Raw genomic sequence first — 19,750 nt, forward strand, 5'->3', positions numbered from 1 at the left:
ATGGCTTACCACAGCCCCGTAGGAGCCCAGCTCTGATGGGAAGCAAACCCAGCCTTCCTGCATCCTGTCTTGTCTCTCTCCTGTGTGCTGGGATGCTCAGGTTTGAGAAGTCCTTTTGCAATAACTGCGAGAGCTCAGATGCCGGTATCTGCAATGCACAGACACTCCGCCGCTCTCCACTCTGTCTGGTTACTGTTTGCGCTCAACTCTATCTTGGCAGTTTGCTATTTCCACTTTAATTCACTTTCTCTTGTGCTGAAAAGCATTAAAAAGCTTTAATAAGGAGAAACCGATTAAATTCACTTTACTGTTATTTTTCAAGGAGGTTTTTGTTTGTCAAGACATTGTGCCTGAGGGGGGACTCCATCAGAAACTAGAACTGAAAAGGAGTTAATTAAAAAGCCAATGGAGCTGCCTGCGTCCCTCCCTTTGGTGGAACGTGCTGGGGATGCTGCCGCTGTCCATTTTAGAGGGACACATCCAGTCCTGCCTTGTTAATCACGAACAGATTTGTGTTGTAATTGCTTACCAGGGGAAGCCAGCCTCGGTGGAGGCAGCGACTTGCTTGGATTTCATTCACCTCCCGCTCTTCTGGGACAATCACAAAGACTATTCCTTTTGGTTGAGCTTAACTACGTGATGTTCTTCTCTCCGTTCCCCCAGCTCTGCTTTGCTCTCTTCTACAGCTTCCGTGCGTGTGGATGTGGGGGCATCTCTCCAAGTTTTGTGTGTGCGTGGGTTCCCTCGTGGCTTTGGGCTCACGGGAGGTGCTCAACCTCCATTTCGTGCTTGCACGTGTGCTCCAGCTCCTAAGCGCACACACGTGTGCACACGATGGTGCTTTGGGAGGGCCCCAGCCCTAGTGAGTCCATCGCTTTGCAGTATCGTGGACATGACTTTCATTGTAATTATGATCTCAGCCTTTGTAATTCTTCATACCTTCTGCACGGCTCTGCTGCGAGAGAGCTGCCTGCTTTATCGGTTGTAACAAGGCTGTCGCTTCAAATCCTCTCTCAGACCATTATCTCCCTTTGATGCTTTTGAAGAGCCAGCGATATGTTAATTCTACCTTGGCCCTCTCTTCTACCCTTCTCTCTGCACAAATCCACCCTTGCCATCCTGGCCGGCTGCCGCGATGCTCACAGGGTCCCTGTCCCTGCTCTGTCCGCTGCGTTGGGGAAGCTGCTGGGAGGTGGCTGCGTTAAAAGCTGTGGTTGCTTGTGCTGCCCTTGACCTCTGTCCCTGCCAGAACGAGCACTTGTGCTATGGGAACGCATCCTTTTGCGCTTTGGGAGATTTGGGGGGGATGGAGGATGGGCTAAGTGTGCAACGGGCTGGACAAAGCGCCGGTGCTGAGCCCTGCTCCTGCTGAGCGCCTGAAAGGACAGATGGAGCCCCCGAAAGGTCTGTGTGGTGGTGTCCATCGCCTGCTTGGCCCTGGCAGATGGCACCAGATTGTCAGCCCTGGCCAGCCCTGCCTCTCAGCTGAGTGCAGGCAGCGCACCCCATGTCGTTGAACCATGGAATGGTTTGAGTTGGAAAGGATCATAGAATCATAGAATCACCAGGTTGGAAAAGACTCACCAGGTCATCGAGTCCAACCGTTCCCATCAATCACTAAACCATGTCCCTCAGCACCTTGTCCACCCGTCCCTTAAACATCTCCAGGGAAGGTGACTCAACCACCTCCCTCGGCAGCCTCTGCCAGTGCCCAATCACCCTTTCCATGAAATATTTTTTCCTCATGTCCAGCCTGAACCTCCCCCAGTGGAGCTTGAGGCCATTCCCTCTCATCCTGTCCCTTGGAAGAAGAGCCCAGCTCCCTCCTCTCCACAACCTCCTTTCAGGGAGTTGCAGAGAGCAGTGAGGTCTCCCCTCAGCCTCCTCTTCTCCAGGCTGAACAACCCATCTCAAAGCCCATCCAGTTTCAACCCCCTCCCATGGGCAGGAACACCTTCCACTGGATCAGGTTGCTCAGATCCTCGTTCAACCTGTTCCCCATCCAGCCTCACTGCAGGCAGAGCTCTGCTTGGGGGTCCCACATGCTCACGGGATCCAGGGATCCAGGGATCTGGGGGAGGATGGATGCTGTGCCATCCTGGTGCTTGCTCCAGGTCATGCTAACCAGCCCCAATCTCTTCCAGAACATTCTCGATTCTCTCCCACGGCACTTGGGGTTCAGACAAGCTCATCGCCGGTTTGATGTGGAGTGGTTGTGTGTGGTGGGGATGTAATTTATGGACTTTGTGATAAGCCTGTCCAGTCATCCTAAAATAATAAATAAAATGCAGACCAAGGGCTGCCACAAGATAGGATCAGTAATATCAGGGTCTGAGAAAAATCACTGCGACTCTGCCACAGCAAAATAAAGAGCTTGGAGGGGGGGGAAGAAGAGGCACAGAAGGAAGAAGTCAGGAGCATCATCTCCTACCACAGACTGGGTCGTGGCCCCTTGGGAAGTGGAACAGACTGGTTTGACCACAAGTTTTCTGGCAGTGCTTGGAGTATTTGACTAAAATATCCAATCTGATTGTTGAGGCTCATTGCAACCATTCAAACACAAAGGAGTTCAGAGGGGGTGAGCATCCCTGTGTGAGGCAGCATGTCCGTGCCTCCAGGGATCTCGGGTGGGAGTCTCCTGTCCCCCTCTCTTGCCTGGGTGCACTGGTGGGGAGAACCAGCTACGAGTCTGGCAAGGGAAGGGGATGAAGGATTTAATCTTGTCCTGTTGACATCAGTTGTGGTTTATTAAGGGTCCCTCGTGTAGACTTTGCTTGGAGGCAGCATCCCAGTCTTGCCTTGGGGAGTCTGGGTGAGAGCAGAAGCACAGTTACAAAACTGCTGCCCTGTGCAGCTTTAACGCGAGATGTTTCCGAATCAAAGCACGGCACGTCAAACCCTTCAGGAGCTGCTTGCAATCCTGCTCACCTCTTGGAGACAGTGAGATGGGCTCTTGTTTCCCTTGGCACTGAGGAGGAGCACAATGCTGGGCATGCAGCTACAGCAGCTGAGCTTCTGCCCAGGCTCAGATGCTTTGGTTTGACCCACGGCAACGCTGCAATCTGAGCTTTGCCCTGTGCGCAGCCGGGTGGGTACCAGCGCTCCCAGCCTCGCTTTGTCCCCAGCATCTTGATGTTGAGGCTCTGGAGTGAGTCCAGAGAAGAGCAACGAAGCTGGAGAAGGGGCTGGAGCGTCTGAGAGAGCGTCTGAGAGAGCTGGGGGGGTTTAGCCTGGAGAAGAGGAGGCTGAGGGGAGACCTCATTGCTCTCTGCAACTCCCTGAGAGGAGGTTGTGGAGAGGAGGGAGCTGGGCTCTTCTCCCAAGGGACAGGGGACAGGACGAGAGGGAATGGCCTCAAGCTGCACCAGGGGAAGTTTAGGAATGAAAATTAGGAAAAAATTTTTCATGGAAAGGGTGATTGGGCAGTGGCAGAGGCTGCCCAGGGAGGGGGTTGAGTCCCCTTCCCTGGAGGGGTTTAAGGGCCGGGTGGACGAGGTGCTGAGGGACATGGGTTAGTGATTGAAGGGAATGGTTGGACTTGATGATGAGATGGGTCTCTTCCAACCTGGTTATTCTATGATTCTATGATCTTGTCCCCAGCATCCCATGCCTGGCATCTTGCCCCCACCATCTGGCCCCCAGCATCTTGCACCCAGCATCCTGCACCAGGAGCTCAGGCTGCAAAGCGCTGCTGATGCAGCTGGCGCATTAATTGCTTGATACGATGGATGGCTTCGTTTAGTACCCAACTGCATTCTGAGGCAGTTTCTTGCTTTCAAGCGTTTTGGAAAAGCTTTATGTGCCCAGGATAGGCTTGGATCCTGCTGGTTGTTATCTAATGGTGCCTGGTAATCGCGGCTCTGGACTTCTATTTCTGGTTCTGCTTCTGAGTCACGGTGTGCCCTTGGAAAAGACCTTTGTGCCTTGAGGCTTGTCTGCATGAAAACACTGCTCTTATTTGACTTAAATCACTTTTAAAACAGTTTTTGTGTGTTTGAGGCAGGACTTGGTCTGGGTCTCCCGATGTCCTATGGAATATTAATGCGAACCGCGTCTTGAATTGGAATGAGAGCATCCTGCTGGTGCTTGGGTTGAGTCTAACGAGTGAATTGATGGTTATGCACATAGACATCTCTTTATCTTATGAGCAGAAGGGTTAATACCCCAGCAGCAAATCTACCAGTGGCTTGTTAAAGTCCTTGGATAAATAGTCCTGGATGGTCTAATGATTGCAACTTCTTCCTCTGCTCCCAGAGCGCTGGGATAGGAGACTCCTTGGCAGCCACGGGGCATTGCAGGGACTGATGGGGACTAGGAGCTTGGTGTGGGAGCTTGCTTTGTGTTTAAAATAATAGTAATAATCAAGCAATAGTTCTCCTCTAAGTAACAAACTAGGTTTGCAGCCACAGGGAATGTGGTGGGGAAAGAGGTGCTGTTAAAAAGCAAGGTGACAGGTGGACGTAAAAGGGAAGAAAAGAGCAGTGAAGGACTTTGATCCCAATAAAAAGACCGTTGGGACAAAAGCTGCTCCGCACCCATTTCACCCACCCCACCCATCAGCTGCACATCCCGTTGATATCAAAATGCTTCCCTCCCCAGCAAGGTGGTTCATAACTTCTTGTCACCACCTCTAACTTCTTTCCTGCCTCCTGAACACGATCTCGGGGCGCAGCTGGAGCCAGGGTGCTGCTGCCTGGCTGTTAGGGGACCAGCCTTGGGGTGGGATGAAGCTACTTGCGATGCTGCTGTGCCGCGCGCATGCCCTGCAGTGCTTTGTGTTGCCCACAGCAGTGGAAAGCTCGCTGGTCCCCATCCAGCTGAGTGATGTGCTGGGGATGCTCGACCCTGGGATGCTCTCACTCCCTCCGTGAGGACTCGCTGGGCTCCTGCAGCCCCGTCCTGGCTGTGCGAGCCCAGTGCTGCCCTGGGAGGGGGGCCCGAGTTGGTAACCCCTGCGCTGCCCGATAGTGAGTATCTCAGTGAGCCGCAGCTCCGAGCATCCTCGGGATGCTCCCGCTGGTGATTATCAGGGGTTGACTTGGGAGAAAGAAGCTCTCGAGCTCTCCAGCTTTGCTGGGCTGTGAGCGATGCCAGCTCCCATCATTCGCTGTAGCAGATTGGCTTGACACCAGCACGAGCCCTGCGAAGAAGCAGCAAAGGGAGGCACCAGGGCAAAGAGCAGGGATTGGAAGATCCTTTCAAAAATGAAAATCATTCTGACTTCCAGCACCGACTCCCAGGGCTGCAGCCTGACCGGCGCGTGCCAGGATGCTGTGGGCAACCAGTAGTGATGCTGGGCTACCATCCTGCTCCCCGCTTTGCTCTGCTGAGGTTACCTTGCACCCCGCTCTGCATTCAATACCCATCGCCGGCCCTGCCTGCTCGCACGATCCCGCATGCCCTTTCCTGGCTCTTAGCAGCATGAAACTTAAGCAACCCGTTGGGAGGGGACTCGAAGCCGAAACGAGAGCAGGTTTAATGTCGCAGTTTAAAGTCAACAATTCTCAAAAGGAAAACGAAAGTCAAGCCAGAATCTTAATGGTATTTTTTTTTTCTTTTGTTTTGTTGTTTTATTTTTTCGTTAGCAACCCAACTACTGGAGCTTTAAGGTCAGTATTCCTAATTTTTCCTGCCTCTGTTTGAAATGCATGCACTTTTCCACCCTCGCCTCATCTCTGTGTCTGTTTATGGGGGCGGGAGCTTGGGTTTGGTTTTTTTTGTTGAAGATTCCTGTGCCCGAGTAGTTTGTTCTCAGCTCAGCAGCACTTTAAGCTCATGAGAAGGATGTTTGGGGTCGAGTTGTTGTGCAGGTACAAACCCATTGTCTGAGAGGGATGAATCCCTGTCCTGGACCACTATCACCCCATGGTCAAATCCTGCTGCTCTAGGATTATTTCATTGCAGCAGAGATCTTAATTCTGGGAAAGGGGTAGGAAAGAGCCTATATGGATGGGGTTAGAAATCCACCTGTGGAGCTCCATCCAGGTGCCTGCTTCCAGGCAGAGATAACAGGGTTGCTGTGATTTCCAGCCTCCTCCTCAGAGGCAAAGCCCGTCCCTCCCGCTGGAGCACTGGGACCTGCCGTGCTGCCCATCGCATGCTGTGTCGGTCTCTTAGCTGCACCACATCCACCTTTGGGCTCCGCACCTTTCTCTCCTGAGCCCCTCGTTCCCTGGAGACCCCGGGTCGATCGCATGCTGGTGGGCAGACGAGCTTGGGCATCTTGGATGGGGGATGCTGGCATGTTGCTCCCTGAAGCTGGGCTGTATCCCACCTCGCAGGAGGTGGGGTTGGCGGAGAGGGAGGAGGAACAGTCTTTCCAAGGTGAATACTGTGCCAGACTCCAAACCCTGGCTTGTGTTTGGCTGTCAAGGGACAAGCAAAGTTATTTGTTCAGCTAGTGTTGAGCCCTGCTGGGAGGAAGGGGCAGCTCTGTCCTGCGTTGCCCATCACGTCTCCATCTCCATCCTCTCCTCTGTTGCTTGAGCGTTACGGTACCAGCCTGTTCGTCTGCTGCAAGAGAAGCAGAATGGAGATATCAGCTTTTGCTGTGCTGGATCTTTGTGCCTAAACCCACCTTTTCCAGGCTACGCACAAAGGGGGATCCTGGTGATTCTATGATTCTGACGTTGAGTCTGTTGGCAGCACCGAGGGTCTGTGCCTGCCTGGTGGCTCCTGCCAGCACCTCGCAAACAGTTGCCCTATTGTCTAGCAGGGAGACTTACGCATCATCACAGCTCCCCTGCCTCCCTCCTCCTCGCCCAGGGATGCGGTGGCAACGCTTCAAGGTCAGGCGTGTTGCTGGATGACCTTGGCGTGTTGTCCCTGGTGGGTTTGCTCTTCCGATGGAAGAAACAGCCGCTTGCCTTGGTTGGCAGCGGAGGAGTCGTAAAATGCAGAATATGTGCACTTGTTCCGAGTTCTCATTCTTGAAGTGGAAAACGCGTGCGAGCTGCGGCTCCCTAAATATTCAGCTGTCTGGGTTCTCACCAGCCGGGTTCAGCCATGTGCTCTCGGAAGAATTCCTGGGGCTGGGGAGGGAGGCACAATAGCCTCAGAGTGGGGTTTTTCCCCATAGTTTGTAAGTAAGAAATTAAATGGGGGTGAACTTTAAGTGCCACCAGCCCTGGAGGATTCCTCCTCAGCAGCAGGTGGGGGGTTGTGGCCACAGAGGGTGCGTTTTCTATATTTTCTATAGCTCCACATTTTTCCACCCCAGCCTGGAAGCACTTTGTGTTGCAAACAGAACATCTTCCACGGCTGTGGGAATGCGTTACGGGTTAAATCGCCCTGCGATTCCCAGCTGAGGGAGGCTCCCAGCTGCCTGACCTCGCTACCAAGTGGGGCATGAGGCTGAGCAGCCGGGGATGGTTTGTCCCTAGAGAGCCCTGCGGGGATGCTGAGCCCGGCAAGCAGGTGCTGGGGGCTTCCTCGAGGCCACCTGTGTCCCCTGGGGTCTTGTGGAGCTGCAGGCTTGGCCTTCAGCTGGGAAAGCTTCTTGCCTCCCTGTTGCTCTCTCCCCGAAATAAAATTTTCATGCCCCTTTAGGTTCACTATCTGTGTCCAGCTGCCACTGGGGACACCAGGTCCAGGGAGGTTCTTCTCCCTCTGGACTCGGCACTGGGGAGACCGCTCCTCGAATCCTGGGGTCAGTTCTGGGCCCCTCACCACAAGAAGGATGTTGAGGCTCTGGAGTGAGACCAGAGAAGAGCAACGAAGCTGGTGAGGGGGCTGGAGAAGAAGAGGAGCGTCTGAGAGAGCTGGGGGTGTTTAGCCTGGAGAAGAGGAGGCTGAGGGGAGACCTCATTGCTCTCTGCAACTCCCTGAGAGGAGGTTGTGGAGAGGAGGGAGCTGGGCTCTTCTCCCAAGGGACAGGGGACAGGACGAGAGGGAATGGCCTCAAGCTCCACCAGGGGAGGTTCAGGCTGAACATTAGGAAAAAATTTTTCACAGAAAGGGTCACTGGTCCCTGTCCGAGGCTGCCCAGGGAGGGGGTTGAGTCCCCTTCCCTGGAGGGGTTTAAGGGACGGGTGGATGAGATGCTGAGGGACATGGGTTAGTGATTGATGGGAATGGTTGGACTCGATGATCCGGTGGGTCTTTTCCAACCTGATTATTCTATGATTCTATGGTTCTATGATTCTATGATGCAGCAGAGAGGGGGCCCCTCTGCGGAGAGCGATGAGGCAGTACCGGGCTGGGGACCCCGCTGTGCGGATGCAGGGGGTGGGCTGGCTCCTGGCTGTCACTTGTGGGCTGGAGGAGGAATGGGAAGAACTGGAGGCAGAGCCTGGTAAGAGCTCCTTTGGTGCCAGGACTTTAAAAGAACATCAAAGGAACTAAAGCAAAAGCTAGCGGGGAACAAAATGACTAGGATGTGGGAGAGAAAAAGGAGTGGGACAATACATGTTTGCCTTAAAACAAGCATCTAGGGCTGTCACCTGTGTTTTGCTGTAGCTTCTGGGGAGACCTTAGAGCCTGAAAGGGGCTACAGGAAAGCTGGGAGGGGCTCTTGATCAGGGATAAAGGATGAGGGGCAAATGGTTTTGAGCTGCAAGAGGGGAGATTGAGATGAGATCTTGGGGAGAAATGTTTCCCTGTGAGGGTGGGGAGGCCCTGGCCCAGGTTGCCCAGAGCAGGGGTGGCTGCCCCATCCCTGGAGGGGTTCAAGGCCAGGTTGGATGGGGCTTGGAGCCCCTGATCCAGTGGGAGGTGTCCCTGCCCGTGGCCGGGGTGGAACTGGGTGGGCTTTGAGGTCCCTTCCAACCCATGATTCTATGATTCTGTGACTGCACGGCTCCTGCTCCAGCAGCAGAGTTTTTGGCTTGACTGGGGCAGTGTTTCTGCTTCCTCCAGCATGGCCATGGCATGAGCTTCCCAGGAACGCCTCGTCTCCTTAGCAGGAGCCTTCTCCCTCTCGCCAGCAGCCTGGGGACTCGCGGTGTTTGCCCAGCCGGTAGCAGAGGCGGGCAGCGATATTTGCTTGCAAGAGACGAGCAAATACCAGGCAGGCTTAGCTCCTGTAATCCTGCTGCTCCTGCACCAGCCCTCCTCCCCACGCCCTCCCGGTGGCCTTGGCATCCACCGCGCTCCTCGGGGACCCGCGTTTGCTGCAGAATGGTTTATTGCTCACAGGAGGAGGGTGTTGAGGTGTCCCCAGGAGGGGAGAGCAGCTGAGCGCCAGCTTTTGCTTTCTCACTGCTTTTGGGGCATTTGTGTTGTTTGATCTGCCCACGGGAGCTGCTCTCCAGCGCCGGGTTATGTGTTGATTGTGGCTGTTATCACTATTTATTAGCACAGCAGGGATGAGAGGAGCGCCCTTGGCATAGAGATGGGGAAACTGAGGCACGGTGGGACTAGGTGGCTTGTTTGAGATTCCCAGGGGAGATGCACAAGCATGACCTGCGGCATCATCTGTGCCCGTGTCCCGTATTTGGGGCTCTGTTTACCCCCAGCTGTTGCTGCTGAAGCTGGTTGGGTTTTTTTTTTTTGCACTTCAAACCAACCCTTCTGAGCCTTTTTTTTCCCCCCGAGAGGCACTCGCACATGTTAACCAGAGCCCGGCCTCCTTGTATACGGCTGTTAAAGCAAATCATGCTTCAAATGCCGAAGAGCTGAGCCTTGTCAGCTGTCACCGTGATGCCCCTGTCACTAATGCTGCCAACGCGAGTGTCCCTGCTGGTCTGTAGCCCATACTGGCTCCCTTCCCTCTGTGGCTGCAGCCCCGTGATCCTTGGCAAGGGCTCATCCCTTCTCCCTCATCCCCTTTCTGCTGCTTTCTCACACTTGGCTTTGTTTCCCATCCGCCGGCGTCCCTGAAGGATGCAGTAATTTGCTTATTTTTGGAAGATGCTGTCACACAAAGCAGCATCACCAGAGAGCAGGGAGCGAAGGCGGCTGCTGCTCAGCCCCAGCGAGGAAGAGGGTGGCTGGGGTGAACATCCATGGGGGGTTGAGGTAGCAGGGGCAGAGGCAGGACTGACCCCCTCACCCCCAAAAGTATCTTCTGCCACATCCCCCTCCAAAATCCATCCCCTGGGACCACCTCAGCCTCAGCAGAGGTGCTGGATCACCCCGTTTCTGGACCCCCCCCCATCTGTTTGGACAGGGTCTCATGGCAGGGATGCTCCTCTCCCCAGGGATGCTGGGCTGGATGTGCTTGGTCAAGGCACTGGGAAAACAACTCCAGGAATAAAACACACGGCTGCCTTTGCTGAGGTTAATGATTAACCTTCCTGCGGCAGCCAGGGTTGCACCCAGTGCTAGGAGATGAGGATCAGTGGTCACGATGTGTCCCCTTACCCAGGGCTGGTCCCATCCTGGGCACCAGGACCTTCTGCTGCCCCACTGCTGGCAGCAAGACTGGTGTTGGGAACAAAGCGTGTGGTTTCGGGGCCGAACGCAGAGTCCTCAGCGTGGCTGGATGATGCCATGAAGGGAACAGCTCTCAGAGCCACCTTTTCCCATCCAGGCATCCCATTCCCATCTGCCAGGCACAGGGATGCTGACAAGCTTGCTGCTCAGCGCCCAGAGAGGGATGGAGAGGGACCACCACAGCGGCGATCAACCAGCAGCCGTCAATATTTATGAGCCTGCAGAGGATCCAGGCTTTTAAATATTCATCAGGCAGGTGAAGGCTGTTGGTGCCGGCAGGAAGGGGAAAAAATGCGACGAGGGGACAAGCAGCCACCCATGTCCCCTGTGGAGCCAAGAGGGCTGTGTCTGAGGGCAAAAGGGTGTTTTGTGCTTGGAAATCTAACATCTCGATGTTCCTGCTCAGCACCATCTGAGGGCAGGTGGCTCTTGTGCTTTGTAGGGCGGGTGCAATGGATGCTGGTGGCACGGAGATGCTTGCAGGGGTGCTTCGTTTCACCCCTGTGTGGGGCCCGTCGCAGGGGACTGAGCTCCTGTCTGGGTCCCGCTCACATCTGGCTGCCGGTAGCAGGCTGGGCACATCTGGAGGGGAAGGTCCCTTGCTTTAGTCAAGGGGTCCGGTTTAAAAAAACCCTAATCCGATTTTAACGCTAATCCTGTTAACATTGAGATCAGGATTAATTCTGGGTTAATCGGGATAATCCTGACAAAATGTTGAGCATTAGATGTCGGATGAATTATTGCTGCCGTGAGCGGTACGCTTGTAATTTGGCGGCGAGACCGAGGCGGAGGGAGAGATGGGGGGGGGATGGAGGGGGATGGAGAGGCTGCAGCCCCCTTGGATGGGGGAGAATTGTAGGACATCCCTTCCTAGGATGCTCAGAGCACCCTGCGCCTCTAATTTCTTCCACCTTTGCTGCTGCAGCCCCAGTTACCTCCCATCAGGCTGAGAGAGTTGGGGTTGTTCAGCCTGGAGGAGAGAAGGCTCTGGGGAGACCTTAGAGCAGCTTCCAGCGCTGAAAGGGGCTCCAGGAAAGCTGGGGAGGGGCTTCTTACAAGGGAATGTGGTGATAGGACAAGGAGGAATGGCTTTAAATTGAAAGGGAGAAGATTTAGGTAAAACATTAGGGAGAAATTCCTTATGATATAGGTGGGGAGTCCCTGGCCCAGGTTGCCCAGAGCAGGGGTGGCTGCCCCATCCCTGGAGGGGTTCAAGGCCAGGTTGGATGGGGCTTGGAGCCCCTGATCCAGTGGGAGGTGTCCCTGCCCAGGGCAGGGGTGGAACTGGATGGGCTTTAAGGTCCTTTCCAACCCAAACCATTCCAGAATTCTGTGTGCCTCTGATTTTCCCTCCTTTTCTTCCCATCTGGGCAGCTCCTGCCTCTTCCATCTCAGGAGACGGGAGCTGGGCAGCTGGAAATCTCTCCCTGCATGGAGGCTTTGCTGAAGTTCAGGGCTCCTGGCTGGTGGAATTGGTGTGAAATGCCTGTATGAGGATGTAGAGGGGCTTCTGCTCACTGAGGCCAAGCACCTGAGCTGAGATGTGTGGGAGGAAGGTGGCACCTGGGCTGCCCTGTCTGCAACTGAAGAAGCTCAAGAGCTGATACCCAGGTTGAGGAGACGATGCCCAAGTGCCCAGCTAGGGATGCTCCTGGGGAGGGATTTGCAGCCAGACCTGAGATGAGGAGGTGCCTGCTGGGCAAGTGTCCGATTACCTGGGCTCTGCTCCTCTTACAAACCAGCTGGCAGCTCTTTGCTGATTCACTTTCTGGAAGCATCAATAATTAAAGATGAGTGGAGTTCATTCAGAATGAATAAATGAATGAATGGAGTGGTTTGTGATGTGCTGGCATCGGTTTGTTTGCAGAGGGGTCAGAGCTGCTTCAGGTGGTGACCAGGCTCCTGGTGGTGTGAACTGGCTGGGGAATACAAAAGGAGTCCTTCAGACACCAACTGGTGTTCATTCTTCAAGGCTCCACTGTTCCACACCCAGGGACACAGCCCTCCTCGCCTTCGGGAGCCCCTCCAGCCTTTACTGGGGCTCACGAGGGGATCGAGGTGGTGGGTTCTCATCTCGGCATCTCAGAGGGAGGGAAGGGCAGGTACCACCTTGCTGAGGGCTGGACTGAATGATCGCCCCAGGCAATCAGGAGGAACCAGTCTTGTGATGAGATGAGGGTCACCATCACCCCCCTGGTGATGTGATGGGGTCAGGCAGGCAGAGATATGGTGGGAGGCAACACTGCAGGACACCGTAACTGCCAATCCCTCCCTCCTTCTCCTGCCTCTCTCTCTGCAAGAGCTCTCAGAGCTGCTTCAAAAAAAAGAAGTTTCAAATTTCAATTAAAATTTCCCTTGGAAACGTTGACAGAAGCGGAGCTGCGGGAGGGACAGATGTTGTTTTTCTCCCAGCTTTGCTAACAGCTTTATTCGCTGCTGACCCTCGCTGGCAGGCAGAGATGAGCACCCAACGCTCGGGTCCTGATTCCCTGCACACCCTAAGGGGCTGCTCATCAAGGGGGGTCCAGCAGGGCCGGGGTCCCCATTGCTGCCTCTTCCACTTTTCCAGCATCCAGGCATTGAGAGCATCCCAGGCTCCACAGGGGGAGACCTTCCCCGAGGGATGCTCCGCAGACACAGGGTGCTCAAACCTCCATCCAACCTGGCCTTGAGCATCCCCAGGGATGGAGCAGCCACCACTGCTCTGGGCAACCTGAGCCTCCCCACCCTCACAGCAAGACGTTTCTCCCAGGATCTCACCTTAATCATCTCAATCTCTTTCAGCTGAAAACCATTGCCCCTGCCCTATCTTGGCCCTCCCTGATCAAGAGCCCCTCCCCAGCCTTCCTGGAGTCCCTTGCAGTCCTAGGAGCTGCTCTGAGGTCTCCACAGAGCCTTCTCCAGGCTGAACAACTGCAACTCTTTCAGCCTGTCCTCATGCAGGAGGTGCTCCAGCCCTCAGATCATTGCCGTGGCCTCCTCGGGACTCGCTCCAATGGCTCCATGTCCTTCCCCTTTCCCATGGCTCCTCCAGCACCGGCTCTGAGGGTGCTGTGCCAGGAGATGGCACAGGACGATGCAGCAGCTCACCTCACCCTGGTCCCACAGCAGGAGCCGGGAGTGACTCCCAGCACGGGTCACCGATGGCTCAAGCATCCACACAGCAGCGATGCCCGAACATCCTTCCCTGCTCCCAGCGTCGCAGCTGGATGCCAGTGGGATCTCAGCATCTTTAGCACGGCTGAGCCCCAGCGCCCACCCCAAGAGCTCAGCACACCACCAGATGGGACCTGCGGTGAGATGTTGGATTAAATGATGAGAGGGGGATTAGGAAGAATTAATCCAGATCAGTGTCCAACCAGAGGCTGGAACTGAGGGTTTATGTACTCGGTAAATAACCAGTTGTGTTGCTTTGCCCAGGGCTGGTCCTGCCAGGTCCGTGCCAGCTGTTTCCCAAGCTGGCCAGAGTGGATTTTAGGGGCCCCTTGCCTTTATCCCCATGGTTTGGCACAGCAGAGGGGATGCAGCGAGAGCAGAGCTGGGGCAGTGGCAGCGTGGCAGAGCAGCCTGGCTGCCCGGGACCTTTGCAGGGCTCCTTCTACCCCTGCAAGGGCGATGCCCAGCCTCCCCCCACGTGCTCCAGTGCATCATCCCTGCTGATGGGGCAGGATGGAGCGTGAGCTGGGGAGTCCCGGGGCTGCCTCCGCACCCAGCCCCGCATCAGCCATCCGGTGCAGCTTCACCTGGTGACAACAGGACCCCGGGGGGAGGCTGAGCTCAGTGCCAGGCGCTGCCTGTGGCTTTAGCACAGCGAGGGCTCATCCAGCTGCGAGTACAGGTCTGTATCGGCGATTGTGGGCTGTGTTCTGGCTGTGCCGGTTGGTTTTGGGGCAGGGAGAGGGGGTGGCTTCTCTGCTGTAGAGCTTGGGCTGAGCTGGGCTGGGTGCTGGGTCAAGGGACGAGGAGCCACGTGCCCCAGCAGGGTGCTCAGAGACCTCTCGGCTACTGCCTGATCTCCTTGTTGCAAATAATGTTCTTACCATAGCTGCAACGCCCCTGAGCATCGCAGGCTGCGTGATGTACAGAGGGGTCAGGTAGAAACGGACCTGAAATGGCTGCTTGCTCTTCAGGTCAAGTTTGACATCACCTTTAGAGCCCACCATGGGTAGGAGCGAGGTGCTCGACTGTCTCCGCTGTGACAAACCCTCTATTCCATCTCCGAGGGCCTCTTGGCAGGGTCAGGCTCGCTTCCCGTCTTAGGAAGTGACTGGAAATATCAATGAGCTCTGGTAGCTTCGAGTTTTGCATGGGAGCAGCTGCAGAGTGTCCTGCTCCATCCCTTCCCCCACATATCTTTTGTTTATTTTCTCCTATCTTCTTTTCAGTGCCCTCTGGGAGGTCCCAAGCTGCTCCTCTGCTCCCTCCAACCTCCTTTTACCACTCTCCTCTGTGGCCCCTGCCCCTCCACTCCTCTCCAACTCTCCTTCTCTTCCCCCTGGTCGTATGGTTGGACTCGATGATCTTCTGGGTCTCTTCCAACCTGGTTATTCTATGATTCTATGATTCTTTGCTCTCCTTCGAGACCAACCAACTCTCCCGCTTGCCCCTGCTCCAGCGGGATAGCGGTGCCCATCACCACTACGTCCAGCGGGACAACTCCACTCCTGCCCAGGTCCCCAAACACTGGTGGCACCTCAAAGCTTTCCCTCTCTTCCTGAGTATTCAACCTGCAAAGCTGGAGAGGGTGACGTTGGAGTGGAGAGGGGGATATTGGAGTGTTGTGGAAGAGGGGAGGAAGAGATGGGGACAAGAAGAAGGGAGGAGACAGAAGGAGGAGAGAAGCATCCTTATCTAGCCAGGCAGATATAATGAAGCTGCTTTCGCACTGACAGTGAAGGGACATTTGGGAGGTTTAGGAGCTAAAAGAATCACTTAATTGTATCTTCTTTTAGCTCTGGGGAGATAAAAGACAAAAGCCCCCATGTCTCCCCGTGTTCCGCATCCCACATCTTTTATGTAAGAGGTGTAGAGAGGCTGGGGATGCTCCTCTCCCTGCCAGCGTTGGGGTGTCCCTGCTGCCTTCCCCAGGAGGAGTCTGGGGAGGAGCTGACTGCTTGGTGAGTGGGTTTTTCACGGGGAGAATCACCATAACAGCACCCACCGTGCACTCCCAGGGTGGAAAGGCTTTGCTGATGCTTCTGCACCAGCACGATTTCCTCTGCTCTAGCACGCAGGAGGCTCCAGGGGCTTTAAACTGCTCCCCGGCAGAGAGCAAGCAGGTTTCTTCCCCAGGGCAGGCTGCGGTGGCCCTGACCTTGACGCCCATCACCCTCCCCAAAGCTAGCTGCTCGACGCCTTTCCTGCCCGCGGTGCCAGCTGCGGCCAGAGCTCCCGCACCGCTGCGCCGTGACCTTGAATGGCTTTTGTTTTGCTTTTGGGCAGCTGCATTCTTTTGCCTTCCCTTCATGCTCTGCCCGTGAACCTGCTGCTTCCCATGCTCCGAGCTGTGGTGCGGGGCAGGTGCTGGGCTTGAGGGAGATGCTGCTGCTGCTCCCCCTGAGCTGAGGATCACGCCTAGGCAGATTTCATCCTGTGCTGTTTTAACCCTGAGCTGCGATGCTGATTCAGCAAGAAATGGGTCATTTCCCAGCGTGGCATCGCTGCAGCACAGGGACAGCAAGCGGGAGAGCTGCATCCTCTCCCCTCTGCCTTCTCACTGCTATCACAGGTGGGTTTCAGATGCCACAAAGAAAGATCTTGGTGCTCGGAGGGGACATCGGGCTCTCCTGGAGGTGCAGGAGATCGAGCCCTTTGTGTGGGTCTCTTAAGCTCGGGCAAAACTGCCCCTGGGGAGGCATAACTGAGAAACAGGGGGCAAGATGCCTTTGCTCGCAGGCTGGGGGTCTAGGGTTTTGGGCATCTTCCTGCAAGGCACTGGGGTTTATCCTGTACCCATCCTAAAGGTGTTTGAGGGTGGGTTGGATAGGGCTCAGAGCAACTGGATCCAGCGGGAGGTGTCCCTGCCCATGGCAGGGGGATTGGAGTTGGATGATCTCCTTCCCTGGAGGAGTTCAAAAAGCGTGTGCCTGTGGTGCTTCAGGACGTGGTTTAGCAGGCTCAGTGGTGTTGGGCTGATGGTTGGACTGGGTGATCTTAGAGGGCTTTTCCAACCTCAGTGATTCTATGATGCCCCCTCCTCCACATGGGCAGCAGGGCAGCACTCAGAGGGGTGATGGGTTCCCCAGGACAGCAGGGAACATCCATCCTGTCAACGCAGACACTGGCACAGGCAGTTCCAGGCACTGTTCATCCCAAAGTGGCACCCAACAAGGCAGGATTGGGCCCTTCCCAAAGTATCTCCAGCAAAGCAGGGGTCCAGGCACTCATGTTAGACTCCATGGTGGTGGGTGAAGCTGTGTGGGAGTGTTGCATCCCAAGACACTCAGGGTGAGCCGTGGCCTTGAGGATTGTGATCAGGTCCTGCCTACACTGGAAGGGCCACCAGTGCTGTGAATGGGACTTGTGGGGAGCAGAGCCACGTTGGTTGGGGGCTGCCGTGGCGCAGCAGCAGCAGCCGGTGGCAAGGGTGGGAGGCAGGATGTGTGGGGGCTGAGTTGTCAGTTAACGTATTATCTTATACCGGGCGAAGTCATTAGCGAGGCAGAGCAATGAAAAACAATTCCCTCCGAGTCAGCTCATTAATGGTCTGCTGGAAGCCAAGGACGGAGCAGCCGCCCTGCTTCCCCCTCGCTGTGCATTTCGGTTCCCTGCTGCTGCTGCAGGGCTCCATGGGCATCTGGGTCCTGCGGCTGCAGGGTTCCATGGGCACCCAGGTCCCACTGTTCCATGGGCACCTGGGTCCCGTGGCTGCAGGGCTCCATGGGCACCCAGGTTCCACTGTTCCATGGGGATCTGGGTTCTATGGCTGCAGGGCTCCATGGGCACCTGGGTTTTGTGGCTGCAGGGCTCCATGGGCACCCAGGTCCCACTGTTCAATGGGGATCTGGGTCCCGTGGCTGCAGGGCTCCATGGGCACCTGGGTTCTGCGGCTGCAGGGCTTCACAGGCACCCAGGTCCCACTGCTCCATGGGCACCTGGGTTCTGTGGCTGCAGGGCTCCATGGGCACCCAGGTTCCACTGTTCCATGGGCATCTGGGTTCTGCGGCTGCAGGGCTCCATGGGCACCTGGGTTCTGCAGCTGCAGGGCTCCATGGGCACCCAGGTCCCACTGCTCCATGAGCACTTGGGTCCTGTGGCTGCAGGGCTCTGTGGACACCCTGGTCCTACTGCTCCATGGGCACCTGGGTCCCGTGGCTGCAGAGCTCTGTGGGCACCTGGGTTCTGCGGCTGTAGGATTCTGTGGGCACCCAGGTCCCACTGCTCCATGGGCACCTGAGTCCTGTGGCTGCAGGGCTTCATGGGCACCTAGTTTCTGCAGCTGCAGGGCTTCACAGGCACCCAGGTCCCACTGCTCCATGGGCACCTGGGTCCTGTGGCTGCAGGGCTCTGTGGGCACCTGGGTTCTGCAGCTGCAGGGCTCCATGGGCACCCAGGTCCTACTGCTCCATGGGCACCCGGGTTCTGTGGCTTTAGGGCTCCACGGGCACCTGGGTCCCGTGGCTGCAGGGCTCCACGGGCACCTGGGTTCTGCAGCTGCAGGACTTCACAGGCACCCAGGTCCCACTGCTCCATGGGCACCTGAGTCCCGTGGCTGCAGGGCTCCACATATGCCCAGGTCCTGTGGCTGCAGGGCTCAGTAGGTGTGACCAAAATAGCCACAGGCAAGACATGGCAGAGACCCCGGAGCATGTGGGGTCCCCCTCCCACCACAGGGTCTGCCCTTTCCGTCTCTCCACCATCCCTAGGTTGTCCCAAGGTACGCGGGTGTCCTGTGCACGGCAATGGAGGGTCCCACACCTGCAGAGGTGCCCGTGCCCTAGAGGGTCTTGTGGCTATGGGGGTGCCCTGCAGCGAGGGCTGCAGAGGGGAGTGGTGCAGCTCTCACCTTGGTACCAGCGAGGGCTTTGAGGGATCGCTGGGTCCCTGCTTGGGCTGGGAGAGCTCATTGCACTGAGCATCAGGCCAGAATGGTCCCTTCTGGGCTAAAAATCCATTAATTGCCATCTTGCCCTTTTTTTCCTTACTGATGCCATAATTAGCTCCATCAGATGAGCTTAATTACTTGAGGTCAGCTGCAACCCAGGGGCAGGGACAGAAGGCAGGAAGAGTCTGGTCTCACCTGGAGCAGAGCAGCTCCTGCAGTGACCCTGTGGGATGCAGGGACTGTTGGGGCTGTGTTCTGTAGGGGTTGCTGGAACTGTGATGTGTCAAGGGGTTGTTCCATAGGGGCTGTGGTGCGTTGGGGTGTTGTACAAGGGGCACACACCCCACACCAGCCCTTAGCAACAAGGATGCAATGTGGCAACGAGGTCCCTGCCATCCGGTTGTGCCACGGGGAGGGAGAAGCAGAGGTTCCCCCCAACCTTGGTTAAATCCGTTTCTCTTTATGATTATTTTCTGCAGACAAAACACACCCTGGGGACAGAGGGGTGGGAGCCAAAGGTCTTTTGTCACCTCGTGTGACTTCTCAGCAGCTGTTAGAGCCCAGCCCAGATGTGGGCTCTGCTAGAGGGGCTTGAAGGGAGCGGAGCGGACGGAGATGAATGGAGATGGGACCGGTGGACAGCACCGCACGCCCAGGATGAGACAGCAGAGATGGGGAACCACAAGCACTCGAGGTTTCCCAGGGAACAAGGGCAGGGAGCCCCAAAAACCAGCTCCTACACCCCAAAATTCTGCATGACGGGCACGGGGAGAGGAGATGGGGTCTCTCCATCACCCTCTGTTCCCTGCAGCATCTTTACCTGCTGCAAAGCTCCCCTGGCCCTCCGTGCGTGGAGGTGGTGGAGGCTCTGGGCTGGGTCCATTCCTGCTTCCCTTTCTTGGTGTAAGACTTGGAGCATCTGCGCTGCCAGCGTGCTTTGTGCTAAAACAACAACAACCCAACTAAGCAGTCAATTTTCCAGCAATTAGCTACAGCGAGAACATTTCAAGTCCTAGCAAACCCCGCCCCGCCGGATTAATTAAATCCTCCAATTAATGTCTAATTTAAATAATGGTGATGGCTGTTATCATTTCATATTGATTTTCCTTTTTGGGTTTAAACTGGAGCTGTTGTCCCTTCCACGCTGTCTTTTCCACACCCCGGGAGCTGTTTGTTCGCTCGGTTTGATTTGCCAGCGTTGAACACGGAGCTGGAAGATGAAGCCGTGTGTTTCAGGGTATCGACAGGCAGCGTTCGCTCTGCTGCTGGGCAGGGACCTGCAGCACAGGGACCCAGCGGCGTGGTCGGAGCTGTTTATGCAGAAAGCCGGTG

The 19,750-nt window shown here is 55.9% G+C and overlaps 1 protein-coding gene across 18 annotated transcripts in view; it reads left to right on the top strand.

Moving 5' to 3' along the window:
• Positions 1-19,750, top strand: part of SRCIN1 (SRC kinase signaling inhibitor 1) — an 81,746-nt gene that overhangs the window by 43,365 nt on the left and 18,631 nt on the right. For 15 of the 18 annotated variants that reach the window (XM_069877206.1, XM_069877205.1, XM_069877204.1 and 12 more), the window contains one exon: positions 5,586-5,609. The exons of 2 other annotated variants lie outside the window; for them this stretch is intronic. In XM_069877206.1, the coding sequence (XP_069733307.1) occupies positions 5,586-5,609 (24 nt within the window). Of the gene's footprint in view, positions 1-5,585; positions 5,610-14,078; positions 14,213-19,750 lie in introns of those variants that run through there. One more of the 18 variants, XM_069877213.1, reaches the window with a different exon arrangement.

This window comes from Phaenicophaeus curvirostris, chromosome 26 (assembly GCF_032191515.1).
Source record: "Phaenicophaeus curvirostris isolate KB17595 chromosome 26, BPBGC_Pcur_1.0, whole genome shotgun sequence".
Classification (NCBI taxonomy): domain Eukaryota; kingdom Metazoa; phylum Chordata; class Aves; order Cuculiformes; family Cuculidae; genus Phaenicophaeus; species Phaenicophaeus curvirostris.